The 26,941-nt window shown below is 45.2% G+C and overlaps 3 protein-coding genes across 5 annotated transcripts in view; 2 read left to right on the top strand and 1 right to left on the bottom strand.

Moving 5' to 3' along the window:
* ACLY (ATP citrate lyase) overlaps positions 1 to 10,024 on the top strand; it is a 41,756-nt gene extending 31,732 nt beyond the window's left edge. For both annotated transcript variants that reach the window (XM_032396489.1, XM_032396488.1), the window contains 9 exons: positions 1,262 to 1,389; positions 2,228 to 2,321; positions 4,612 to 4,766; positions 6,067 to 6,217; positions 6,418 to 6,561; positions 7,528 to 7,641; positions 8,002 to 8,084; positions 8,364 to 8,440; positions 9,039 to 10,024. In XM_032396489.1, coding sequence (XP_032252380.1) covers positions 1,262 to 1,389; positions 2,228 to 2,321; positions 4,612 to 4,766; positions 6,067 to 6,217; positions 6,418 to 6,561; positions 7,528 to 7,641; positions 8,002 to 8,084; positions 8,364 to 8,440; positions 9,039 to 9,133 — 1,041 coding nt within the window. In that variant the 3' untranslated portion in view covers positions 9,134 to 10,024. The remainder of the gene's footprint in view (positions 1 to 1,261; positions 1,390 to 2,227; positions 2,322 to 4,611; positions 4,767 to 6,066; positions 6,218 to 6,417; positions 6,562 to 7,527; positions 7,642 to 8,001; positions 8,085 to 8,363; positions 8,441 to 9,038) is intronic.
* A 1,067-nt stretch (positions 10,025 to 11,091) lies between these two features.
* On the top strand, positions 11,092 to 21,025 carry KLHL11 (kelch like family member 11). 2 transcript variants are annotated; one of them, XR_004298379.1, is made up of 3 exons: positions 11,092 to 11,694; positions 15,544 to 17,202; positions 19,154 to 21,025. XR_004298379.1 is itself a non-coding variant. In XM_032396556.1 (2 exons), the coding sequence occupies exons 1-2, from the start codon at positions 11,150 to 11,152 to the stop codon at positions 17,123 to 17,125; spliced, it is 2,127 nt and encodes a 708-aa protein (XP_032252447.1). In that variant the 5' UTR covers positions 11,092 to 11,149; the 3' UTR covers positions 17,126 to 21,025. The 2 variants fall into 2 exon arrangements, 1 of the variants encoding a protein (XP_032252447.1); XM_032396556.1 differs by having other exon boundaries at positions 15,544 to 21,025.
* A 209-nt stretch (positions 21,026 to 21,234) lies between these two features.
* On the bottom strand, positions 21,235 to 26,827 carry KLHL10 (kelch like family member 10). Its single transcript, XM_032396557.1, has 5 exons — positions 26,634 to 26,827; positions 23,620 to 24,109; positions 22,303 to 22,920; positions 21,845 to 21,994; positions 21,235 to 21,609 (listed from the first exon to the last, which is right to left on the bottom strand). Exons 1-5 carry the CDS (start codon positions 26,825 to 26,827, stop codon positions 21,235 to 21,237), a joined length of 1,827 nt encoding a protein of 608 aa, XP_032252448.1.
* Between the last annotated feature and the right edge of the window lie 114 nt (positions 26,828 to 26,941).

Below are 26,941 nucleotides of genomic sequence, written 5' to 3'. Positions count from 1 at the left end.
ACCAAATGAGACACCTACAATCTGACTTTTTTTTAAAGACTTTATTTATTTATTTGACAGAGAGAGACAGAGAGAGCACAAGCAGGGGGAGCAGCAGGCAGAAGGAGAGGGAGAAGCAGGATCCCCGCTGAGCAGGGAGACCGATGCGGGGCTTGATCCCAGGACCCTGGGATCATGACGCGAGCCGAAGGCAGATGCCTAACGACTGAGCCACCCAGGCGCCCCGTGACTTTTTTTTTTTTTTAAGATTTTATTTATTTGAGAGAGAGAAAGAGCAAGAGCATACACAAACTAGGGAAGAGGCAGATGGAGGGAGAAGCAGACTCCCCGCTGAGCAGGGAGCCCAACTCAGGGCTCGATCCCAGGACTCTGGGATCATGACCTGAGCCGAAGGCAGTCGGTTAGGCATCTGGCTCTTGGTTTCGGCTCAGGTCATGATCTCAGGCTCCTGGGATTGAGTCCCACATCAGGCTCCACACTTAGCAGGGGGTCTGCTTCGGGATTTCTCTCCCTCTGCCCCTCCCCCCTGCTCATGTGTGCTTTTTCTCTGTCTCTCAGATAAATAAATAAATCTTTAATAAATAAATAAAAAACGCTAGGAATTTGTATTTTTACATGACATTTTTTTTTTTAAGGTTTTATTTATTCATTTGAGACAGAGAGATACAGAGAGAGAGAGCATGAGCAGGGGAAGAGGCAGAAGTAGGCTCCCTGCTGAGCCAGGAGCCCGATGTGGGGCTCAATCCCAGGACCCTTGGGATCATGACCTGAGCCGAAGGCAGATGCTTAACCATCTGAGCCACCCAGGCGCCCCTACATGAGATTTTGGACCTATTTTATAAAAAGCATGTGCAGGACAATCAGATCCCATCTGTGAGGTCAGCTTAGCCTAAGTTTGCCAGCGTGTAATTTCACTTCTCACAGTGGCTCACAACTACCTGCTGTTCTCCATCCCGCCCCCACCCCCGACGGTGGCGCAGGGGGATGGGCCACCAGGCTTTGTGCCCTGGCTTCAGCACACAGCAGCTGTGTGACCTCCGGTAAGCTCCTGAACTTCTCGGTGCTTCGGTCTCTTCTTCTTTAAGCTGAGAGTCATTCGGCATACCTATTGAGTGAGGCTGTGTGAGGCTTGAATGAAGTGATAAACATTGAGCGTTTAGCAGGGTCCAGCCTGTAATGGGTACCAACATTCCCAGGAGCCTTTGTTCTCTCCCTCCGGGGATTAACAAGCCCGGTAAAGCCTCTCCCCTTTGCCTTCCAGGTGCAGTTTGGCCATGCCGGAGCTTGTGCCAACCAGGCTTCTGAAACTGCAGTAGCCAAGAACCAGGCTTTGAAGGAGGCAGGAGTGTTTGTGCCCCCGAGCTTTGATGAACTGGGAGAAATCATCCAGTAAGTGGACCGTGGGGAGGATGCCAGCCTCCCACTCCCTTTCCAGGTCCCCCGTGAGGATTGCAGCCTCTCTGACACAGAGGTGTCTGAAATTCCTGGTCCCTTTCAGGTGACGAGTGCAACTGTACAGATGGTCCGAAATCTTTTCTTACTTTTCGGTTTTTGTTTTTGTTTTAAAGAATTTATTTATTTATTTGAGAGAGAGAGAGAGAGAGAACAAGTAGGCAGAGAGGCAGGCAGAGGGAGAGGGAGAAGCAAGCTCCCCGCTGAGCAGGGAGCCCGATGTGGGGCTCAATCCCAGGACCCTGGGATCATGACCTGAGCCGAAGGCAGCGGCTTAACCGACTGAGCCACCCAGGTGCCCCTCGGTTTTTGTTTTATTTTGTTTGTAGACACAGCAGTTATAGGCCGTTCAGACAGGTATTAAAACATGTTCAGTTTCTGAGCCTATCTACTTGGCTATTCTGTAAATAAGAAATGGGCATAGAAACCGTTAGAAGGTGTCACCTCTAATCGATTGATAAACAGTTACTGGATAACCCACTGTGTCTTCCCATTCCTCCCCTCTGTCCTTCCTTAGCTTCCAGAGTCAGCTTCCTGTAAAGCCCGGTGGCGTTGGTGGATGGTTCTTGGCCAGAACCTGTTTTCCTTCAGTTCTCAGGCATCCAGCTGGTGTAAGGCATCCCCTGGTGTAAGGCATTGCCAGGAGGGGGTGCAGAGCTAGAAAACCTAGAGTTTTGGGGTTGGATGGAGGAGCGTTCCTGGGATGGCTTAGAAGCACCCAGAAGCATAAAATCCACATGGCTGTCTTCTTTCCTCCCCTTCTCCCGCCTCCCAGGTCTGTGTATGAAGATCTTGTGGCCAAAGGAGTCATTGTACCTGCTCAGGAGGTGCCTCCTCCAACCGTGCCAATGGACTACTCCTGGGCCAGGGTAGGTGCTGCATATGCCTCTAAGTGTGGGTGAGGCAGACTGGGGGACTGACGGGGTGGGTTTTGAGTTGACTTGGCTTGAATTCCTGGAAATCAGGCCTGCCCTACTAGTTGGGGCAACCCTGTAAATCACTGCTGTGGCCTCCAAACCCTGCCCTTGAGGGCAGCTCTACTCCAAGGGCATCAGAGGAACCTTGACGATGATTCTTGGCTTCCAGCCCCTCCTGTGTGCTGGAGCTTGTGAGCTAGCCCCTTTCCGACCAACGGGAAAAACAGATTCAGGGTCGCAAGAGGGCAAAGGGCAGCATGTATCTCCCACAGCCACGTGGTCTCGCCTGGCAATGGGGGCTGAAGACAGACAGTGTCCCCTAGAGTAGTTTGCACTTGCTCGACGGGGCTTCACGGTGAAGCAGAGTCCTCTCTGCCTGCTTGTCTGAGCGGCAGAGGTGAAAAGCTAATGTTCTTAAGACACGAGAACTCTCTGAAATCAGTTTTTAAAAGACCACTAGAAAAATGGGTAGGAAATGGCCTTTCAACATGAAAAAGTAAATGCTCACACTCAATCATTATTTATTTATTTTTAAAGATTTTATTTATTTATTAGAACATGGGGGGAGGGGCAGAGGGAGAAGCAGGCTCCCTGCTGAGCAGGGAGCCCAATACGGGGCTCGATCCCAGGACCCTGGGATCACTACCTGAGCCGAAGGCAGACGCTCGCCAACTGAGCCACCCAGGCGCCCCTTAGCCTCACTCATTATAAAAAGGAGCCAAAGGAAAAGCTGTGATACCAATTTTCCCCTTTTGGGTCAACAAAGAAAAAATTCTTCAATAATATGTTGTGTCTCTGTGGGTGTGAGGAGACTGGTGCGTTTGTCCGTCCATTGGTGGTGGGAGTGGAACCGAGCACAACCTTCCTGAATGGCAGTTGGGGAATATCAGATTTAAAAGTGTTTGCCCCTGGGGCGCCTGGGTGGCTCAGTCAGTTAAGCGTCTGCCTTCGGCTCAGGTCATGATCCCAGGGTCCTGGGATTGAGTCCCACATGGGGCTCCCTGCTCAGCAGGGAGTCTGCTTCTCCCTCTCCCTCTGCTGCTCCCCCTGCTCGTGCGCTTGTGCGCATGCTCTCTCTCTCGCTAATTAAAAAAAAATTCAAAAACTTAAAAAATAAAAAAGTGGTCACCCCTGGGGCACTTGGCTGGTTCAGTTGGGGGAGCATGTGACTCCTGATCTCGGGGTCGTGAGTTCAAGCCCCAGGTTGGGTGTAGAGATTACTACTAAAAAAAAGAAAAAAAAGAGCACTCACACCTGATGGCATATTAATCCCGTATCTAGAAAGCTACTTCAGGGAAATGCTTATGCATTCACACAAATGTGTTGAAGATTTTTTCCAGTTAATGGTTATCAGTGGAAGAATGGCTCAATTGTATAGCAGTTAAAAGGAATGAACTAGATCTATGTATGTGCTGACATTTATGGAGTTCAAGTTCATTGAGTAAATAGGGTATTATGGGACAGTATATCATGATTATGAAAAAATGTATGTACAAAAAACAGTGTTGTGTATTCTCCATGTGTCTTTATATATAAATAAAAGTGGAGAACCAGATAGACGTCCATTAAACTGACAAACATTAAGGCAGAAAGGCATTTTTAAATTAAAATCGATAGGGCTCTTCTCCCCAGTGGTTAGTGCTGAGATTGCAGAGTGTGTGCTCCGGGCTCAGAACACACATTTATTATTTAAAAATTCCAAAAAAAAAATTTTTTTTAATCTTAAAATTGATAGGGGATAATTGGAGAAATGGGCCTAGGCAGAGTTGGCAATGTTGCCCCCATTTTACCCCAACTCTGGAAGCTAGGAGTTCAACCCAGTCCCTTTTCCTGGGTGAAGGACATCTTGAGGGGATCCCCTATTTCCACAGCCACGTGCCTCCTTACATTTTGGTGGGGGGTTGGCAGCTGAATGTGGGGTGTTAGAAAAATTTCCCTTTAGATTCGTTCTTGCATTTCTTAGCCAGGTGACCTTGGGCTGGTTTCTGAGCTTCGTTCCCTCTCCTTAGGACACATTTGTGGGGTGAAAACGAACCTGTGGATGGGAACTGTGGGTGCCGTGGGCTTGGCATTCCTATTTTCTACAACAAAAACCAGATAATAAAAGGGCTTTTGTACTTCTTTCTTGGGATGAGTTGGTCTGAGTGTAGGATACTTGGCAGTCAGAATTTAAGACCTACCTGAGACACTCTGGTTCTGTGGTCACATCGTGCTGCTCCCCTCTCCCCCCGACTCTGCTCAGGAGCTGGGCTTGATCCGCAAACCTGCCTCATTCATGACCAGCATCTGTGATGAGCGAGGACAGGAGCTCATCTACGCGGGCATGCCCATCACCGAGGTCTTCAAGGAGGAGATGGGTATTGGCGGGGTCCTTGGCCTCCTGTGGTTCCAGAGAAGGTGAGGTGTGCAGGGCAAAAGATGGCAGGACCCCACCATCTGTGGCTCAGAGTTTAGGGTTTTCCCCTGACCAGGGAGTGGAGGTGGGCAGTCTTGGGGAATATGTCAGGATCAATCTTTATGGCCACAGATCAATTGCAAGGTCAGAGGAAAGAGATACCGGCTGTTCCTAGGTCTTCCAAGGACAGAAAAGCCAGTCTCGACTAAGAAGTAGAAAGCAATGACCTCATCAGGGATCTTGGATCAGTCCCTGTCCTTGGTGCTCTTAAGGAAAGGAGACAGAGTAAATGTAGGCCTCTTGAGAGAAAGGTCTGGATGGGTCTGGTAGCTCAAAGAGTGCAGGCCTGGCAGAGTTGCTAAACAGGCATGAAGTCCCTTGTACCGGGTCCTCTCTTATCAGCCTGAGTGTTAGAAAAAAATTGGTTTCTCTGCAACTCCCAAACTTAGCCCTCCCCTGGGCCTGACAGTGGGGCAAGGGGGCCAGTGAGTACTTGATTCACAGAGCCCTGGTTTGGGGTGGCACTGGGCAGAAGGCCAGGTCAAAGTCTTGGTTTGTGTCATGCCCTGAGCTGCAGAGATGGATCTTGGTCCTGCTTTAGGCCCTTCCTGGGAGGAGTTCACAGGTTGTAACACCTAAGCGGGTTTCCCTGTCTGCTCTTGCATCCCCATGTCTCCAGACTTTGTTCTTAATCATTAGTTGGGGCATTGGACCCTGCAGAAGACCTGGGGCCTCCTACACGGGGAAGGGGACAGGAGTCTCACTTCTTCCTCTGACACATAGAGGGAAGCCACAAACAGAGGTTACACTCTCTTGCAGTAATTCACGCTGAAAGCCATTGCCTAAAGAAGAGATTTTCAAACCTGGCAGCTAACCCTGTTTTAAAAAGCAGTATTTGCGGGGCAACTGGGTGGCTCGGTTGGTTAAGACACTGCCTTCAGCTCAGGTCATGATCCCGGGGTCCTGAGATCGAGCCTGGCATTGGGCTCCCTGTTCAGTGGAGAGTCTGCTTCTCCCTCTCCCTCTGCCCCTCCCCCCTACTTGTGCTTGCATTCTCTCTCAGATGAATAAATTTTTAAAAATCTTTAAAAGCAGTATTTGCTATTGGGAGGTTTTGCCCTGGGATTGCTTGATACAGTATTAGACACGGGTTGTGAAGTTGCTACCCTTCTTGAATGTGAGTGACTTAGTGAGGGAGGATGGGAGCAAGTAGGAGCTTGGCTCTTCAGGTCAGCGGAGCTCCTGTCTAGCTGCTTGCCTCTGTCTGACCTTCCTCTTAGTGCCCCTTTCCTCCCCCTCTAGGTTGCCCAAGTATGCCTGCCAGTTCATCGAGATGTGTCTGATGGTGACCGCGGATCACGGGCCAGCTGTGTCTGGGGCTCACAACACCATCATCTGTGCTCGGGCTGGGAAGGACCTGGTTTCCAGCCTCACCTCGGGGCTGCTCACTATTGTGAGTACTGGCATCCTGGGAGGGGAGAACTGCAGGGGATAAATGGCTTTGGCGACATGCGCTTGGCTGCCACGGGGTCCTAGAAGGGGCCTTGGAGTGTAAAACCCCGTGACAGGGCAATTCGGGGCATACCAAATTGGTCTGCGAAGCTGAAGGAGGCTCTTCCAGCTCAGGGCAACATGGGCTTGCTTGTCCCACAGGGGGACCGGTTTGGGGGTGCCCTGGATGCCGCTGCCAAGATGTTCAGCAAAGCCTTTGACAGTGGTATTATCCCCATGGAGTTTGTGAACAAGATGAAGAAGGAAGGAAAACTGATCATGGGCATCGGTCACCGAGTGAAATCGGTAAGTTGTGGCTCTCCTTAAGGACCGATCTGCAGGTGGATGGTGACGAGACAGCATTGTTCTAGTTGGGAACCTAGGCTCCTGACTCTTAACTGGCAAAGCTTTGGCTGTGTTGACAGATGTCAAAGATAAGGCAGCTATTTTTCCATTACAATACAGAATGCCCTTAAACTGCATTAGAATCAGGGACCGTGTTCGTTCTGAGGAACATTCCATCCAGGCTTTGCAGCCACAGTGACCTCCTCCCTTAGTGAAGAGACACGCTAGGTCAGTATAGACTCCAGAAAGGGAGGAACCAAAAAGCCTGAGTGTGGCAGCACAGATGTGACATTCTCTCCGAAAGAGGCCCTGTGTTGTGGGCTGGAGCAGCGCTGTCTGCCCGAGAGCCGATAGGCAGTGGCTGAGGTCACTGTAGTATTGGAGTTCGCTGGTGCCTGAACTACCTCCCTGCCCCACTGACCCATTATTGCTTAGCGTGGGTCTCTTAACAGATGGTGCAACCCCATGCATGGCAGGTCCAGGGCTTTCCTTAAAATTTCAGGGGTGCTCTGCTGCCCCACACCAATAAGTGCTTGCCAGTTTAGAAATGAACTCTGTCGAACTTTGTTACAGCTTGATGAGGCTGCTGAACTAGTGGGCAGCATGGTTAGAGGCCAGAACCTAAGACTTTTGGTTGGAGAGTAGGTGAGCCCTGGCCCCTTGCTGCTTAAACCGAGGCCTGTGGCCTGTGGCAAACGCAGTTAACATCTCCGGGTCTCAGTTCCTTGTTGGTGCCATAAAAGACTTCAGAAACCTTAAGCCTCACAGCAGTGTCATCGTCTGTGCTGCACGGAATCAGACATGTGGATCAGGTCCCTGAAACACACCTCCCAGATATGGTGCATTCCGTCTGTGGCAGGAGTGCAAACATGTCTCTTAATACCTGTGTTAGGGTAGGTTCCTCTGTAACTTTGGGTCACTTTCTAGATAAACAACCCAGACATGCGAGTGCAGATCCTCAAAGATTACGTCAAACAGCACTTCCCCGCCACCCCTCTGCTTGACTATGCGCTGGAAGTCGAGAAGATTACCACCTCGAAGGTAAAAGAGAAAATGTCCCTAATTCCCAAATCATAGCTTGTGGGTGCATTACTTGGGGAAAACAAGAGCCAGCCTACATTTTGATGATGCAGCCAAAATCAAACCTGGTTTTCTGGGAAATTCTATTTCTGTCGCACTGCTAAGTTCAACAGATACATACCACGTGTCAATTAGGTGCTGGGTCCTCTGCTAGACATTGGGAATTGAACTGACACTTCCTTTCCTAACCAGCTGGGATATTTTGGTGGGAGGTTTGTAAATTGTGGTCAGAATTTGTAGTTAGGTTAGTAGTAGTAATTGTGGAAAATTACAAAGAAAAAATGAGAAATAATAAGTGCTTTTAATTTTTTGCCTTCCCAGAAACCAAATCTTATCCTGAATGTAGACGGTTTCATCGGAGTTGCATTTGTAGACGTGCTTAGAAACTGTGGGTCCTTTACCCGGTGAGCTGTGCGGCCGTTTTCTTTTTAACAATTATTGATGCTTGTTGTTTCCTTCCAGTTCTAAAAGCAGTGCATGCTCATTACAGAGGATTTAGAAAATATGGAGAGGTATAAAGAAAACAAAAATTATCCCTACTCTTAACCACCCAGAGCACCCTTTCTCTACTTTGAAACCAAAGAGAGCTAGCTTCTCATTCTAGGGCAGAAGTTGTACTGTCTGTGGGGAGGAGGGCAGTCACATGAGCGGTTTTAAAACCACAGGTTGATTATGTGTTGCAGGGAGGAAGCTGATGAATATATTGACATTGGAGCCCTCAATGGCATCTTTGTGTTGGGAAGAAGTATGGGCTTCATTGGTGAGTTGGTAGTTGTTGTTGTTATTAAGAATTCAGTTTGGGGTCGCCTGGGTGGCTCAGTGGGTTAAGTGTCTGCCTTCGGCTCAGGTCATGGTCCCAGGGTCCTGGGATCGAGCCGCATCAGGTCCCCTGCTCAGCGGGGAGCCTGCTTCTCCCTCTGCCCCTCCCCACCACTCTTGCTTGCACTCTCTCTCTCTCTCTCTCTCTCTCGCTCACTCGCTCACTCAAATAAATAAAATCTTAAAAAAAAAAAAAAGAATTCAGTTTGGTTTCCCCCGATGGTTCAGCTGTGTGGCAAGTTTCTACGTGTCACGTTATCTTCATCATTGTTCCTAATTCTTCCTTTCTTACTTTAACGTCCCCCTTTATCTTTGTTCCTTTGTTCTTGGAAATGACTGACTGCTAGCCCAGGAAAACAGAATGAAATCTAACAGTTGCCTTTTACCCAGGCTGCCATACACTTATGCAGTGGATCTGGATTTACTTCCTCATTTTTTTTGTATTAGAAAGATTTCTCCTCCTTATCCTCTCCCCCTCACCAGACTTTTAACAGACTCACCAGCTCTTAATAAAAAGATGCCTTTGATCCATATTTCAGGACACTATCTCGATCAGAAGAGGCTGAAGCAGGGGCTGTATCGTCACCCGTGGGATGATATTTCATATGTTCTTCCGGAACACATGACCATGTAATGAGCCAGGAACCCTGTTGCAGTAAAGTGAAGACAAGAACCCCTCCCCTGGGAAACAAACAGCGTGCAGACAGCTGGTACGGAGCTTGCTCTAGGATGGGCCTGGAATGTAAACAGCCACTGGTGTCCAGGCACCGAAGACAGCCACGGGCTAACACTGTTCAGTACACACAAAGAAGCTTAGTATTTTTTTTATAAGCATAGAAATAAAAAGCAAGCCAATAAATAGTGACATTTGCTCTGCTATCTGCTGTATTTATTATATGGAAGCATCTAAGCACTGTAAGGATAGTGTTTTTCCTCATTGTAGGGTGTTATGATGTTGCTTTCTTTTTTCCATTAGTTAAAAAAAATTTTTTTTCCCCTTGGAGTAAGGGAATGAAACTTTTAAGATCTCAAGACACTATCAATTAAAAGCATCCCTAATGTCTTATTTTTCCACTTTCCCGTTCTTCCTTGTATAACCCGAAGGCATTGTGTTAATCTGATTTTTAAAGATCTTTTTATGTGTTATATGTTAAGGGTTTGTTTGGTATCTCACTGAAATGTTGTACGTTGCAGACCAAACTCTGCTTATATCAGGGGGATGGGACCATTGCATCCTTAGCCATTGTCACAAAATCCGTGGCGTGGTAATTTAAAATGTAAAGTTGTAACATACATATGTTTAAAACAGAAATGCAAAGCGAAAAGCTGTGAAATGTCTCGTGTCTTTCGTTCTCTGTATTTATGCAACTGATTTATCAGTCTGTTACAGAAGTGTGGGTTCAAGGACTCGTCTCCAGCCAGTTTGCATCTGTAATCCACCAAGATTCTGGCAGCTGCCACCTCAGTCTCTTCTCTGTATTATCAGTTTGGTTTCAATAAACTATCCAGTAATAATGAAGACACACTACTGTCTCATGTCCTCCATATCCTTTCCTCTGTATTCCTTTGAACGTATATATACTTACGGTTTTACTACATGTCATTTTTTTAAATGTTCATCTGCCTCTTCATACACACACACAGAAAGAACTAACCAAAACACTAGCTTCAAAGAAAACCCCCTAAGGGGGCTCCTGGCTGGTTCAGTTAGTGGAGCATACAACTCGATCTCAGGGTTATGAGTTTGAGCCCCATCTTGGTTGTAGAGATTACTAAAAAATCAACTAAAAAAAATGGTGAACAAATAAAATTTAAAAACAAAACAAAAACCCTATCTTCTCCAAATCTGTACCTCTCCCTTTCTCAGTGAAGAACCAAAGCTCTACCCAAAGAGAGTCATCCTTTCTTCCACTTCTCTCTGGTTGCCACTTCCTATGGATTTATCCTTTCATTATCCCTCCGATCCATCCATATCTGGCCTAACTAGTACACCTAGTGCCACTTTTTCATTATTTCTAGAGCCACCAGTGCTATTTTAAAACACGAATCTAACTAAGCCACTCCCTTGCTTAAACCCGCAAAGTGGCTTCTATTGATCTTTTTAACAAGTATGTATGGAACAATAACTGCGGATCAAGCACTACGTAAAACACAAGAATCTCGTTTAATCCTCACAGCGATCTCCCAACATAGACACTATCCCATTTTTAGAAGATAAATGCTAAGTAACTTGCTCACCCTCATCTGCTTAGCTCGGTCTCGGTCTCAAACCTTTTCTCTTTTTTAATGTTTACTCCAAATTCATTTTAAATTTTAGGTAAAAGTCCACTGTTGCCACCCGAGACACTAACAATGGCTTGATGATCCAGGTTGGCTTTTGTTGTACAAAATGACCGCGAAGAGCATGCTACTCTAAGGGGAAGGAGACAAGCCACTCTCCCACCGAGACTTGGGTGGGATGTCTGGGGAAGCAGCACCTTCGAGCCCTCTCCAAGGTAGGACGGCTCCGGGTGGGCGCGTGCGCGCGTGCGCACACCAGCGGCGCCCGGCTCCGCCCCGCGCCCACTATTTATTCCCAGAATCCCTCTGTGTCGCACCAGAACGGCTGGATCGTTCCGAGACTGCGGAGGTCGGGCGCGGCGGCGTCAAGATGGCGGCGGCGGCGGTGGCTGCGGCGGCAGCGGCAGCCGCGGCCGCATCTCTTCAGGTGCTAGAGATGGAGAGCATGGAGACGGCCGCCGCCGGCTCGGCAGGGCTGGCCGCCGAAGTCCGAGGCAGCGGCACGGTGGACTTCGGGTCTGGGCCCGGCATATCTGCAATGGAGGCGAGCGGGGGCGATCCGGGCCCGGAGGCCGAGGATTTCGAGTGCAGCTCTCACTGCTCGGAGCTGTCTTGGAGGCAGAACGAGCAGCGGCGCCAGGGCCTCTTCTGTGACATTACCTTGTGCTTCGGCGGCGCGGGAGGCCGCGAGTTCCGGGCCCACCGCTCGGTGCTGGCCGCCGCCACCGAGTACTTCACGCCCCTACTCTCGGGCCAGTTCTCGGAGTCCCGCTCGGGCCGAGTGGAGATGCGCAAGTGGAGCTCCGAGCCCGGGCCCGAGCCCGACACGGTGGAAGCCGTTATCGAATACATGTACACCGGGCGCATCCGCGTCAGCACGGGCAGCGTGCACGAGGTGCTGGAGTTGGCCGACAGGTAGGCGGGATGCGGAGGGCCGCGCGCGGGGCTGTGGGGATGCTCGCCCACCGAGGGCCTCATCCAGGGAGGGGGCGGGGGAGGCGGGGAGGCAGGGAGGCAGTGCGACCCCGAGGAAGTGCATTTGTTTGATACTTATTGAGCGCCTGCTGTGTGCTGTGGGGCACCACTGCTCCGGGTACTGAGGATGCAGCCGACCAGTCTGACGAGGGCGCCCTGCTCTTAGGGAGCTCAGATTCCAGGTGGAGGGACAAAGGCAATGAAAAAGAAAGTCTGCGTGTAATCAATGCTGTGTTGACATTTAAAAAGGATGAAAGGATAGTGATTGGGTAGAGGAAAGACCTTTCTGAGGAGGTGACGTTTAAACCGACCTCCAAACGGCAAGAAAGACCTACCGTGCAAAGATGGGCAATGAACATTCCAGGCAGATAGCGCAAAGGCCTTCTGGCAGGACCCAGTTTGGCTTAAAGAACTAAAAGAAATATCCAGTGGAGCTGGATCTCGTAGGTGAAGGGTGTGTGAAATGCATTGAAATAAGGAGTTTGATTTTTTTTTTACTGTGCGATGGCAAGCTGGGTGAAGAAATCTCCTGATTTAAATATTTTAAAAGCCGATTCTGCTACTGTGAGAAATGGACTGTAAGGGGTAGGAATGGATGCTTCAGAGAATGGTTAGGAGGCAGGCGAATGCCATTTTTAGAGATGTGGAGGAGTCTGTTTTGGCAGTATTGTGTTACAGGTACATTATTTTAACAAATACCTATTGAGTGCCTGTGATGCATCAGATCAGACACCGGGTTCTGAGGTGCTGGGAATTCAGTGGTGAACAAAACAGATAAAAGTCCCTTTCCTTGTTGCACTTACCTTGGTAGATGGATAATAAATAAGTAAAATAGATAGCATGTCAGATGATTGTTATAGCTTTGATGAAAAATACAGCATGGTAAGGACATATAGAAAGTGCTGGTGGAGAGGAACTGTGTCTTTTGATTGGGTACATAGAGAATACCTAATGAAGAAGACATTTTGCAAAGAACCCAAGGAGATGAGGTAAAGAGTATTTCAGGTAGGGAACACAGGTGGAAAGGCCGTGAGGTGGAGCTTATCTGGATGTTAGAGAATAGCAGGATGCCAGTGTGGCTGGATCAAATGGATGCAGGTGGAGAGGGTGGGAGAGGCCCCTCAGGGTGGTGATGGGGATGGATCTAGTTTCCATGGAGCTTGGATTCCAAAGGCCTTGCAGCCTGTGGAAGGAGCTCTTACTCTGAATGAGTATGAGATGGGAAGGTTTTGGGGGCAAAGGAATGATGCAGTCTGATTTGAAGAATTTTGCTTTAGGAGCAGAGGAACAATGCAGTCTGATTTGAAGAATCTGCTGTGTTGAAAACAGGATGGGGCTTCTGGGCAGAGCAGAGAGATTAGGAGGTTGGAATGGTGGTAGAGGCTTGGATCGAAGAAACGTAAAGGTGATTAGCGCTTCAATTCTAGATATGTTTTGAAGGTAGAGGAGACGAATTTGCTGGTGGGTTTGATGTAGAGTATAAGGGAAAAGACTGCTAGTTTTTTGATCCGAGCAATTGGAAAGATAGGGTTATTTATTTATTAAGACGTGGAAGAATGTAGGAAAGCAAGTTTGGGAGGAAGATCAGGAGTTTGGTTTTGGTCCAGGGAATGTCTGAGGAGGCAGTTGGATATAAGAACATTGGGAGCTAGAGATTGGGAGGAATATGGCATATAGATGGTAATTAAAGCCATGGGACTGGATGAAATTACTTAGGAAGAGAGTGTAGACAGAGAAGGGGCAGGATTGAGCCCTGGGGTTCCAAAATGTTAAGGAACCAGCAGAGGAGATGGGTGTCACAGGGTGTAGAGGAGGGAGTAGCCTAATCACGTCAACTCCGTCAACCGTAATAGATTGTTGGATTTGGCAGTAATAGAGGTCCTTGATGGCATTAACAAGAGCCATTTAAATTTTTCCTATAAAGAGGGTCAAAATAATGATACACATGGAAATGTTTGGGAAGAGTCAGGGGAGGTCTTTTCCCCCCCTCTAAGATGGGAGATGAGCTTGTTTGTGTGCTTGAAAAAAAAAAAAATCAGTGGAGGAGGAAATTGATGTTACAGAAGTAGGGGAATAATTGCAGGAGCAAAGTCCTTAAAACCAAGAAGGGGATAGAATCCATATTTAAAATGGAAAAGTTGGACAGGGAAGGCAGAGTATAGGATAGAGCTGCAAGCAGATTGGGCGATGGGGAGATGGAGTTTCTGCCTGATTTCTGTTTTCTCAAAGCCCAAGGTTGGGTCATTCATTAGAGGGTGAGAAAGGATGGGGGCAGGTACAGATCTGAGAGAGGGATGTTTGTAGAATGAAAATGGGTAGAGAAGGGTCATTGCAATCACTCAAGCTATGTTTGTGTCTGTCGTGGGGCTTATTTTTCAAATTTGCCCCTGCTTTATAGGGGAATCGGAGGTGATGAGAGAACACCCCAGGCAATTTACTTAAAACTTTTAACTTCTCTCCATCTGTCAGCTGCTTTAGCAGCTGCCTGGTGTTAGACACTGTTCTAAGTGCCTTGCAACCATCACATCTAATCTTACCCATCAGCTCTGAGGCAGCGTCCCTCTCCCTACCACCCATATACTGTCTGTTGATCATACCTTCCTTCAAGGGTACTTATAAGGAAATAATAGGAAGTGTCCAGCACACTGCCCAGCACACGGCAAATGCCTAGTGTATGATAGCTGTTGTTTTCATAGAGCAGTGTTTCCAAACACCCTATCCAAGGGAATATGAGTCAGTGAGTTTAGGTGGGCAGACAACTTCTGGTCAGCTACATGCCAAACCACTTTCATATGTTTGTTATTGTTGTTTGCGTTTGCCTTGCCACCCCTGCTTTAATGAGAACCCAACTCAGGCTGCACCCGCCCAGCACCATCTCCTGCCCCCATCATCTGCCGCCCAAGGAGAAAACTGGTGAAGAGGCGATTAAAACCTCTGACACGAGGCTTCCACTGCTGTTCCTTCTGATATTTGAGCAGACATAGCCTCCCAGGAGCCACAGTTCTTGTAGCATCTAGTCAAGGCTTAATAAAGTCTCTTCCCTGAGATCCTGCCTCATTGAAGAAAAGGCTGGTGGTTGACAGAGGATTAGGACAGGAATGGCATAGACAAATTGGGATTGGGATTTGCCTTTGCCAATAAAAATAAAGTGTGGGACTATTGTATTTTACTTTTTATTTTAAGTTTTTTATTTTAATTCCAGTATAGTTAACATACAGTGTTATATTAGTTTCAAGTGTACTACAAAGTAATTCAACAATTCTGTACATTACCCAGTGCTCACCATGGTAAGTGCACTCCCCAATCCCCATCACCCATTTCAACCTCCCCCTCCCCTTTGGTAGCCATCAGTTCTCTATAGGTAATAGTCTGTTTCTTGGTTTGTCTCTCTTTTTTTCCTTTGCATGTTTGTTTTGTTTATTAAATTCCACATATGAGTGAGATCATATGTATTTGTCTTTGACTCTTGTACTTTATTAAAGGATATATTTCAGGAAACCTTACATTATGAAGAGCTCTCCATTGTGTGTGTGTTGTATGTATCATGGATAACTATATATAAACTATATAATACAAATAATTTAAAATATATCCTATATAAAGGTGACTTTATGCTTTTAAATATACTTTTCAGCATAATCCTTTTTAATTTGGGGGGATTTGCCTTTTTTCAGATGTTAGGCATAAAGTGAGATGAAGCTTACTATTTTAATTTGTATAAGTCAGATGTTCTTAAAATGCAACCACAAAAAATATGCACATTTGAAAATTTCTTTTTCTTGATTTTAGGTTCCTTTTAATTCGTTTAAAAGAATTTTGTGGAGAATTTCTCAAGAAAAAACTTCATCTCTCTAACTGTGTGGCCATTCATAGCTTAGCTCACATGTATACCTTGAGCCAACTTGCTCTGAAAGCTGCCGATATGATACGGAGAAATTTCCACAAAGTAATTCAGGATGAAGAATTTTATACCTTACCTTTCCATCTCATTCGAGACTGGTTGTCGGACTTGGAAATTACGGTGGATTCCGAAGAGGTTCTCTTTGAAACAGTTTTGAAGTGGGTTCAGAGAAATGCTGAAGAGAGAGAAAGATACTTTGAAGAACTTTTTAAATTGCTCAGATTGTCCCAGATGAAACCTACTTACCTTACTCGGCATGTCAAACCAGAGAGGCTGGTGGCCAATAATGAAGTTTGCGTCAAGTTAGTGGCCGATGCAGTAGAGAGGCATGCTCTGAGGGCTGAAAACATACAGTCTGGCACCTTCCAGCATCCCGCCTCTCATGTCTCCTTATTACCTCGCTATGGGCAAAACATGGACGTGATCATGGTTATTGGAGGCGTGTCAGAAGGAGGGGATTATTTAAGTGAATGTGTGGGATATTTTGTCGATGAGGACAGATGGGTAAACCTGCCCCATATTCATAATCACCTTGATGGACATGCTGTTGCAGTAACAGAGTCCTATGTGTATGTTGCTGGATCAATGGAACCAGGGTTTGCTAAAACTGTGGAAAGATACAACCCAAATTTGAATACGTGGGAACATGTTTGTAGTCTGATGACAAGGAAGCATTCTTTTGGGTTAACAGAAGTCAAAGGGAAGCTCTACAGCATTGGAGGACATGGCAACTTTAGTCCTGGCTTCAAAGATGTGACTGTTTATAATCCTGAGCTTGATAAATGGCACAACTTGGAATCGGCACCAAAGATTCTTCGAGATGTCAAAGCGCTAGCCATTGAAGACCGGTTTGTGTACATTGCTGCCCGCACTCCTGTGGACCGGGACACGGAAGACGGATTAAAGGCTGTAATTACTTGCTATGATACGGAGACTCGACAGTGGCAAGATGTGGAATCTTTGCCACTTATTGACAATTACTGCTTTTTCCAAATGTCTGTGGTCAATTCAAACTTTTATCAGACAGCATCATGCTGTCCTAAGAGTTATTCTTTAGAAAATGAAGAGGCAGTAAGAAAAATTGCCAGCCAAGTTTCCGACGAGATCCTTGAAAGCTTACCTCCAGAAGTCCTAAGCATCGAAGGAGCAGCCATCTGCTATTACAAAGATGATGTTTTCATTATTGGAGGCTGGAAAAACAGTGACGATATTGACAAACAGTATCGGAAAGAAGCCTACCGGTATTGTGCTGAAAGAAAGCGGTGGATGCTTCTTCCCCCCATGCCACAGCCGCGTTGTAGAGCCACTGCTTGCCATGTGAGAATCCCATACCGGTACTTGCATGGCACCCAGAGATATCCTATGCCTCAAAACTTAATGTGGCAGAAGGACCGGATCAGACAGATGCAAGAAATACATCGGCACGCCCTAAACATGCGACGAGTGCCGAGCTCTCAGATTGAATGCTAGGTTCTCTGATAGGTGCAGCTTCAAACAGTTGTACCTGTTTCGTGAGGCTGAGGATACCCAGACTGTTACTTGAAAAAGTATGTCGATAACTTATTTTCTACCTAAACTGATTATTGCCCCATATAAAGGAAATAGAGTTAAAAAAACTGAAGAATGGGAAACTCGATTTACTATGTGGTTACTTTTGTTGGTTTGTAGTCTTTTTATGTCTTTGGTTTGTGTGGATGTGCTAGCTAAATGAGATCTTATTAATGACAAGTGGAAAACCCAGGGATAGTCACTTGGCTGTTTTTCCGCCAACAAGTTAAAACTCCTTTGTCTTAGGGACTTACTGTTTTGAACATGCTTTAAGCAACAGTTTATTTGCACATATACTTTGATATTCCTTTTGATTTTCTCCTGAATGGCTGGTTTTGAAAAGGGCAGAATTTATGGATTGAGCCCTCATCTGCAGGAGGTATGTGCAATAGTGAGACTGAGATTTGAAGGGAAAAGCACAATATTTCAGCGAGATGATTTCAGAATATTTGCATTGATATTTTGTTGTATGTGCTTATCTAGAACTTCTGTTTTGCTTCTCTCTAGAAGAGATGACTGATGAGAAATTTGTGATTGGCTCATTGATTTTTGAATATTTTTCATTTCTTCACCAACTGTTAGAAACTTGGAGCCATCGTTCTGAGATGATGGTGGTTGACAAGAGTATTGATCTTTGGCTGATTGATTTAATATAGAGGAAGGTATATATGCGAAATTTGTTTCTCTAAGAAGAAAAGTATTGTTAGGGTAGACTGAGCAATCAAAGGCATTAAAATATTTAAACACTTTTTTCAGGAGTTGCAGGCTTACTTGAGGATAAATTACTGAGTGTGTAAATAATGCCTATGACAATCGACACTCAATGCCTTCAATTTTAAATTTTGCTCTGATATATATTGTATAGAATCCTCATTCCTTTCTAAAAGAAACTTTTTCCAAAATGGGAAGGAAGTGACAATTTCGAGAAATGTTGCTAAAGAGAAGCCTTATTGTTTCTCAGCCCTGGTTGTTCTACTATTTTATCCAGTTGCCCTAGGCTTTTATTGGAACTTTGAGCCTAGAATACCAAATTTAGGTACACAATTATGGCTCTTAAAAATGTATTGCTTTAGTTACCTTTTATTTATTTTATGCATTCTTCTGATTCTCTAACACACTCCCAAACTTTATACGAATTAGCACTCAGCTTAGAGGACTCCTGCCCTAATGGCTTGCAGAAGGGGTCCATTTTATGTTTCTTGTTTCTTTCAGAATGTCTGTCTCCTTAGACATTCCAGAATATTGTTCTAGAAGTTGAATTCCAAGTGCAGTGATTATTTTTTTCCCTAGTCCATTATAATTAACCTCCTTATTGTATCAAACATCAAAAGAGAAAAAGCACAACTAGAAATTTTGGCTCTCAATTTGCTGCAAGACTATTAATATTTAGCCCTTGGACTCTATACCAAGAACTTCCCTGAAATTTCTAAATTAGTATCCCTGCCTAGGACAAAGTTTGTCAATAAATGTGTTGGAAATCTGCTTTAAAACCATTTCATTTAGATTGGGGTGGGGGTAGTAAACTTCAAGTCTTGTTTCTGTATGAGGACATATTATCCTGTGCCATCTCTACTGTTTTATCAATTTCCATTTGTAGTTATTTTGAAAAAAGCCATTTCTGAGAAGTGCTAATTCTGAGTTGAGGTCTATGCAAGTGAGACAGAAAAGCTCATTGAGTGATGTTCTCCTCTCTGATAGACTATGCTAGCTAGCAAACTTCCTTTTCTTGGTGGTGGTGAAATAATTTAGTAGCTCACTACAATGGCAGTTTCTCTCTAGAAGGTGTGATGTAAGGTTTTGGGATCTTAGCGTTGTCTTCTGAGACAGTTGTTACCAAGTTATTTGGGGGGTGGTCTTTTTTCACGTATGTGACAAGTTCTAACTCCTCTAAGATTTAGGTATAATCTGGTTTTGAAAACTTGATTGAAACTGTTGTTTTTTTTAACTCAGCAGGCAACCTAGGCCATGGCTGAAAAGAAGGGGTAAGTCCTTCCTTGCATGATGTGTGCAGGTTTTCCTGACGACTGAATTTCTAATTTTCATATTTGAATTCACACATGCGTGACTTCACATCAATAACTTGTGTTTCTGAAATATCCTAACTAACTTGTTAATAAGGAAGGAAACCAGATTTGCTTAAATCTGTTCAAGGCTGACATTCTGAAATCTAAACTGGAAATAACTTCCAGAGTATTTAGAAAGGTTCTGACTATGTTAACCAGCCTAAAATGGCTCTTTGGGAAAGAAATTTCCGTTTTGATGAAAACTTAGAAAGAGTGTGTTTGGTAATTTAAGCAGTTAAAAATATAGCTTTAAAAAGGACAGCTTAACATATATTCAAGCAGACCTTTTGTTCTTGTTGTTGCTTTTGTTTTTGTTTTGTGGAAGGAAAAGAGAGGAATTGATTATACCAAAAAATAATACCTATACATAATTTTGAGTGCTATTTATATCTTAGAATGGATATCCTTTAACTACACCTACCCCACCATGGCTTTAAAAAAACAAACCTGTGGTATCTATTGAGAATGTCAGTCATGAGCTTAGTGTTTAAGTAATACATTTCACTTGCAGTTGTTTGCATGATTAGTCTTGTATATCTTGATATCCAACTTTGCTTTTGCTGTGCCAATTCAAAGATATTTTACTAAGGAAAAAATCTCAATTCATTGATACCAGTTTTGTTTTGATCACTTAATTTTATATAGTATTGTTGGGACCAAAAACTTTTAAAACACTAATATATATAAAAACACAGGTTTGAAGCTGGAAAGGTAGTGTTTATCAAAGATTTGTGTGCTTTTGTTTTTTAAACTCTTCAGGTCTCTGGTAAGGCAGTTTCTAGGGCACACTTTTTTCTTTGTTTCTTGACTAGTGTAGCATGTGGTATGTTTAAATACTTCATTCTCTGCTTCATAATCCTAATAAGACTATTCTATAGGTAGACAAGTAAGCTAAATTGTATGTTTTAGTTACTTGGCCTAATCAAGCATAACTAAAGGGACTTTTTTTGTACTTTCGTCAAATGAAGCTTAAATAAAGAGGGTATGTTGGCCACACTTCCTGTCTTTTGAAAGTTCACAGAATTGTGAAGCAAGTTCCCTGCCTCCACTAGAAAAATAGGGTATTTATAGGTTGCCATTTAACTGTAGAATATTTGAGAAACAGTTCAGTCTCTCCTTTAATTGTCAAACATTTTGGCACGGTCCATCACTCCAGTTTGTTGCTTTCTTGAGAATAGTCCATTTTTGTTGCTGTTATAATGCCTACATAACGTGTTCTGGTCCTTGGAAACAAAACAGCTCATAGTTGAGTGAGTAGTACAGTAACAATAACATAATATAGTAGTCATCTTGCTTCAAGGAATTTAATTAGACAGCCAAATAACGGCTTTGTTGATTACCTTGGTAGGGCTTTTGTCTTACTCTCTGAGCATCATTACGAATGTCTGACATTGAAGCACATACAGTAGAGCACTTGTTAACTTAATCCTCCTGCATAATGCACTTGTGAAAAATTAAGCTTGTTAGATGTTTGAAGATTATGATCTATGTGCTAGGGCTCATTGAGTTATTTGTAAAATACATATTTAGTTCAAGTTGATACACGGTGGGTTTTTTGGGCTATCAGTATCCAAGCCCCTACTCTACTGAAAGTATAATCTTGGCTCTCTCCCTTTAAGTCAGAGGAGATGTAGAATTTAGGATGCTTTGAGACATTACATTGTAAAATAGCTTGTTTTATGTTCCTAAAACTATCTTGTTCTGTGTTGAAGCTATTAATTGTCTCAATGTAAGTTTTAAATAAACATATTTCTTTAGAGCTGGTTTGTACTGTGTGATTTTTCTTTATTAATGATGCACTGTTGGTATAAATGCTTTCTTCCTTCCCTCTTACTCCCTTATTCATCCAACCCTTGGCTCCCTTAAGTTGAACATTTTCCAGTACTCTTACAAGTTTAAACACTGCATTTATTTAAAAAAAGAAGTAATTCTTATTGCTTAGACTCTTTATTAGCTAAATGAAGAGGCTCATACAGGTAGGGTACTTGTCGAAGCGGAGTACTTTACTTCATCTCGCAGGGCTAATCCTGTGAAGTTGTCCCGTCTAGCTGCATATTCCCCGACGTTGGCCAGCCCTGGCACCACACAGCAGCTCAGAGCGCTGCGGTAGATGCTCATGTCATGGGCGTCATACCACTCGTCCGTCTTCTCGTCATAGCACTCCACATTAAAGGTGGTAGTGAAGCCATTAAAGCCGCCCACCACAAACAAGAGGTCGTCTACCACCTCGATGCCAAAATTGCTACGAGGATTAAACATAGTGGGGATTGTGCGCCAAGTATTAGCCACTGGGCTGTAGGCTTCTGCACTCCTAAGTCGATTTGCTCCATCAAAGCCACCTACCTATGGACAGCAAGGGAAACATGGTTGACTGTTAGCCATGGCTTCTGTTCATGAAGGAAGAGGCCGCCTTTGGGGGTGGGGTGGGGGCACCAGTGATTTCATACCTCCCTCTTTCCACTATTTTCCATGGGGGAAAAAAAAATTGCTTTTCAAATGCTTACCAATAATAGTGTACACCTATTTGCGAACAAAAAATCGAGGGTTATCGTTTTTGTGCGGTACAAGATAAACTCACCGCATATACATGTTCTCCATAAGCAATTACGCCTATTCCACTCCTCCTGCTTCTCATGGGTGCTATGACTGTCCACTGATTACTCTCAGTGTTGTACACTTCCGCTGTAAACAGACACTCATTTCCGTTAAAACCACCACATATGTAGACCTGCGTGAAGAGAGGCACAAGGTTATTGAACTCATTCCCTCTGGGGAGTAGAAAGAACGGGTGTGTATATGGTGGTGACAAGGGGACCCTTCTGATGCCAGTCTGTCCAGTTTCTTTTTTCCCATGTGTGCGTACATCGCTTTTTAATGAGTAAAATCTTAAAGGACAGTTACAAAGGGCCACTTTGTCATTCGAGGACGGAGTTAGTCTTGCAAAGTGAGGACTGCCTCTTCTATTTTCCATCCACCCGCCAGAAAACAAAGAAGAGCATTACTTCTGGGCATGTTCTCCCCCCTCCCCATTCCTACCTTCCCGTAGAGTGTTGTGGCACTCGCGTCGCTCCTCTGCTCGTGCATAGGGGCAATGAGCGTCCACTGGTTGGTCTCCGGCTCGTATCGTTCAGCAGTGTTGAGACGCACATAGCCGTCAAATCCTCCCATGGCGTATATAAAATTGCTGAGGACTGTCACGCTGACGTAGCAACGTCGGGAGTGCATCGGGGCCACCTGATGCCACGTTTTCTTGACTGGGTCAAAACGCTTAACGCTATTGAAATAGTCTACACTGTCGAACCCCCCAATGATATAAACGTAGCCTTTCAAGTAGGCCGCCCCGTGGTAGGCACGGGGACTCTCTTCCTCACAAGTGACATTCACCCATCTGTCTGCCCGAGCATCATATGCCTCAATGGCATTGGTGGGGCTCCCACCGCTCCAGCCACCAATTGCAAATAGGATGGCATAGGGCAGGCGGGGCCTGGTGAGTGGGTTGGTGAAGTCAGAATTAGAGGGTCCATTCATGTTGAGGTCATACATGGCCTTTAGGGCATTAATGATGACTGGCTTGCATTCCTCACTGTCTTTGACATAGTCGTTCATCTTCACATTGTTCATGAAGTACTCAGCATGCATTAGGGCCAGGCGAACCTAAGAAAGAAATACAGAAAGTCAGATGAGGTGAGGGTACCTGGAAAACCCATATCCACAAGTCCCCGTTTACAGTCTGACTTTGAATGGCAGCAGGATCATATTTTGTGTTTGAAATTTACAGCTCACAGTTTAAACCCTTGTTTTTTGGAGGTGATATACATTTGGATGCTGAGAATGAGCTAGATAGAAGGCACCTCAAATGATCACAGAGCTAGCCTCTTCCTTGGCCACTGGGCAGTACTGTTAGACCAGAGAAGGCTGGGGTGATTGTTCAGTCATTGAACATCTATGTTTCTCTGTATAAAATAACACAGATTAGCGCCAAATGGCTATAATTGTGTATAGTACTGTTTGGTGTTCTATCCCACTTCTACCTGGGATTTGGGGAAACTCACAGAATAAAAATGGTTGAAAGGAGGGCCCTTTAAAATTCTTTTGAAGGCCTTGCCATCTCCTTCCCCCACTGCCAGGGAGAATTTTGGTCAAAGAATGTAAGTGGGGTAGAAGGAACTAGCAATGTCAAGAAAGAAAAACTGCAAAATTCCAAAGATTAGGAAACGCCTTCTATATAAGTATATGTAAATACAGCCCCAGAAGCTGCCAAACATCTGAATATAGCTCTTCGCACAGTCCCTCCGGGGTAAGTGAACCGAACATGAGCAATTAAGCACCCCACAAAAAATAACTAAACTTGACCTTGGGAAGCAAAACTGAAATATGCTGCTTCCTATTTTGGGGGTCATGAGAAATCCATTTTAAAATGGCCTCAAATACAGCATCTTCTTGTTTGACGTTGAGCTCATCTTTCTCAATGATATCCTTCAGTTCAGTGACTGATAGCTCTAAAAACTCGGCCGAGACTTTCACCATCTCCTCAAAGTTGTGCAGTATGAACATGTAGGCCTTCTGCCTCAGCTTGGGACAGTAGTAGTAGTCCGTGAACTTGCAGATGCCGATACAATTATCCAAACACAGCTCCGACTTGAGGAACTCACAGCAACCCCTGACAATACCCATGATGTTGAATTGGTCTGCGGCAGCCAGCAGCTTCTCCACATTGTCCGGTGTGATAGGGACGGTCCGGGTGTATGCATATTCAATAATTAGCTTCATCATGTCAGGGGAAATGCCAGGAATGTTGTATACCTTCTTTTCAGTGTTGTTCCAGCCACTGGTAAACAAAGCTCTGGAAGAAAGAAAGAAACTAGCAGCCACTGAAACATTTCTCTCCAGTTTACCAGGTTCTCCCGCCCACCTTCTTTTGTCGAGGAGAGTCTGGACATTTCCCAAATAGTGCACGGTGAGTATGCTGGAAATAAATTGGCATGGGGAAGGGGAGGGGGAGGGTAGACTATGTGCTTTATACAGTGGGCAAGAGAACCTTGCCAAGAACTTTGACTTTGGTCACTCTTCTTCTTATCCTCATGATAACTAGAACTTTTCCCTGTTTGGTGGGTGGAAAAATTGGGATCTAGAGCCAGGAGTAAGACCTAGGTCTCTTCTATCTCAACCTTGCTTAAGGAAGTTAAACTTGAGCAATACGCTTTTTTAAATAAGTACCGTTCAGTCAACACACACCCAGAATCTCATCACCCCTCACCTCTTACTGCTACCTCTTTAGTCCAAGCCACCACCATCTCCAGCCTAGATGATTGGGAGCAACCTTCTGATGCCCCTGCTTCTGCCCTTGATACTGCCAGAGTTTACAGTCCTACCCCAACCACCTTATGAGTTTACGTACCCCTTCCACTCAAAACCTTCCACTGACATCCCTTCTTGCTCAGAGTAAAATATAAGGTGCTTACCAGGGAGTACAAAGTCCTCTGAGGTCTGGACCAGTAATACCTCTCTGGCCACTTCCTCCCACTGTCCCCCTCATTCCATTCCAGTCCCACCAGCCTTGCTTTCCTTGAATACACCAGAGGTGCTTCATTTTTGGTCCTTTGTACATGCTGTTGCCTCTGCCTGGAAGGCTCCCCGCTGCAGATCTCCATATTTCTCACTCCCACCTCCCCCTTAAAGTCTTTGCTCAAATGTCACTTTTGTCAGCAAACTATCCTATTTAAAATTGCCGCCTTCCTGTTTAAAATCTCTCTACCTGGGGTGTCTGGGTGGCTCAGTCGGTTAAGCGTCTGCCTTCGGCTCAGGTCATGATCCCAGCGTCCTGGGATTGAGTCCTGAATCAGGCTCCCTGCTCAGCTGGGAGTCTGCTTCTCCCTCTGCCTCTTCCCACCGCTTGTGCATGCTAGCTCTCTCTCATAAATAAATAAAATCTTTAAAAATAAATAAATAAAATCTCCCTACCTTCCTTTTCCCCCCTAGCACTTATGATCTGCTATGTTTTTTATTTATTGAATACCTATTCCTCCTACTAGAAGGTAAACTTCATGAGAACACAAATGTTTATCTTTTTACTCATTGTTTTATTTCTAGTACCTCGGATAGTGCCTGTCACAAAATAGGCACTCAATAAATAATTATTGACAGTGTACTATTCCAGAACTATTTATTTGGCTCCCACTGTATACCTAGGTACTTTTTTAGGTGTTGAAAAAGACAGAAGAACCTGCCCTAACAAATTTTTGCTTCCTTTTTCTAGATGGTTTAAGGGAATATGGGCTTGGAAATCAGATTCTTCTCTAGAGCAGGGGTCTGCAAGCCTACAGCCTCTGGGCCAGATTTGGCCCACCTGTTGTTTTTGTGCCACCTACAAGCTAAAAATGTTTTTACTTTTTTTTTTTTAGAGCGAGAGAGTGGGGAGGGGGGGAACAGAGGGAGAGGGAGAGAATCTTAAGTAGGCTCCATGCCTAGCGTGGAGCCCGAGGCAGGGCTCCATCTCACGACCCTGAGGTCATGACCTGACCTGAAATCAAGAGTTTAACCGCTTAACTGACTGAGCCGCCCAGACGCCCCTGTTTTTGACATTTTTAAAAGTGGGGGAAAAAATAGATTTTGTGACACCTGGATTATAATTCAAATTTCAGCATCCATGAATCATTTTATTGGAACACAGCCATGCCCTCTCATTTAGTATTGTCTACAGCTGCTTTCCCACTATAAAACAGGCAGCGTGCAGTCATTGTGGCAGAGGCCGTATGGCCTGCAAGGCTTAAAATATTCACTATCTGGTCTTTTTGTAGACCCTGTTGCAGGTCTAGATGAATGAGAATTTTTAGCAACAGATGGACACATGTATCATATGTTCGTTGGAACTGATAACTCAAACATTTTCAGCTCATGAACAAAATAGCTCTGCCACTTCCTGGGTCACAGTGGTTGTGACCCAAACTCCCTTTATCTTCCGATAAACACTTCCTTGGTGCTTTCCCGCATCCTCCTTCCCACCTGCTCAATCCTTGTTAATTCATCACCCTGTTTGAGATAGTCTCTACTGGGATAGGGGCACAAGGGGCAGCTGAGGTGGCACTGTCATCTAGGTTTAAGTAGGAAATCCAGTATGGGTGTCCAACCTTCCCGAAGGTTGGTTTGGGTGAGAATCAAAGGAGAAAAGCACCTGGCCCACCAACAGTTGGTTGAAATCCAGTGGAAAAGCAGAGAGGCGGCTCCGGCCCTAGTTGTGCCTCTTCAGAAGACAAAGGAGCCAGGCCAGAGGAGCCCACAGATTTGACAGTGTGAAACATGAAATGAACCAAAATGTCTCAGAATGAGCCCAAGTCCCCTTTTGGCTTAGTTTGGCAACCCTGTTATACCTAAAGTAGGAACTGCAGCTACAGAGGATGTTCTTGTGGGCATTGAACTCAAAGCCATTGACCTTGATGACCACGTCGCAGAGCTTGCCCTCTAGCCTAAGCTCGTTGAAGATCTCACAGGTCATCGCACTCATCTTCCTCTCCATGTGAGGCTGGTGGAAACGTGTGGAGGCCGCCGCGCTCTCCATCTCCATGGCACCCTGGGACCAGCGGAGAGAGGCTGCTCTCCTAGGGTGTCGGGGAGGGTTGTGGGGGGCCCCTTTAGCCTGCTGTCGCTCCTTTTCCCTACTACATCTTTCATATAGGGC

The sequence above is a fragment of the Phoca vitulina genome, unplaced genomic scaffold (genome assembly GCF_004348235.1).
Source record: "Phoca vitulina isolate PV1807 unplaced genomic scaffold, GSC_HSeal_1.0 scaffold92, whole genome shotgun sequence".
NCBI lineage: Eukaryota > Metazoa > Chordata > Mammalia > Carnivora > Phocidae > Phoca > Phoca vitulina.
Note: the sequence above shows the minus strand (reverse complement) of the source record. Positions and strands in the feature narration are given on the sequence as shown.

Bases quoted from the DNA above. Each gene is read 5' to 3' on its own strand.
- KLHL10 (XM_032396557.1), bottom strand. From the start codon at position 26,827: ATGGAGATGGAGAGCGCGGCGGCCTCCACACGTTTCCACCAGCCTCAC. The intron at 24,110-26,633 runs GTATAACAGGGT...TCTTTCTTCCAG, and splicing joins AGCTGCAGTTCCTACTTTAG to AGCTTTGTTTACCAGTGGCT. The intron at 21,995-22,302 runs GTAGGAATGGGG...CTCTTCACGCAG, and splicing joins CCACAACACTCTACGGGAAG to GTCTACATATGTGGTGGTTT.
- KLHL11 (XM_032396556.1), top strand. From the start codon at position 11,150: ATGGCGGCGGCGGCGGTGGCTGCGGCGGCAGCGGCAGCCGCGGCCGCA. The intron at 11,695-15,543 runs GTAGGCGGGATG...TCTTGATTTTAG, and splicing joins GTGCTGGAGTTGGCCGACAG to GTTCCTTTTAATTCGTTTAA.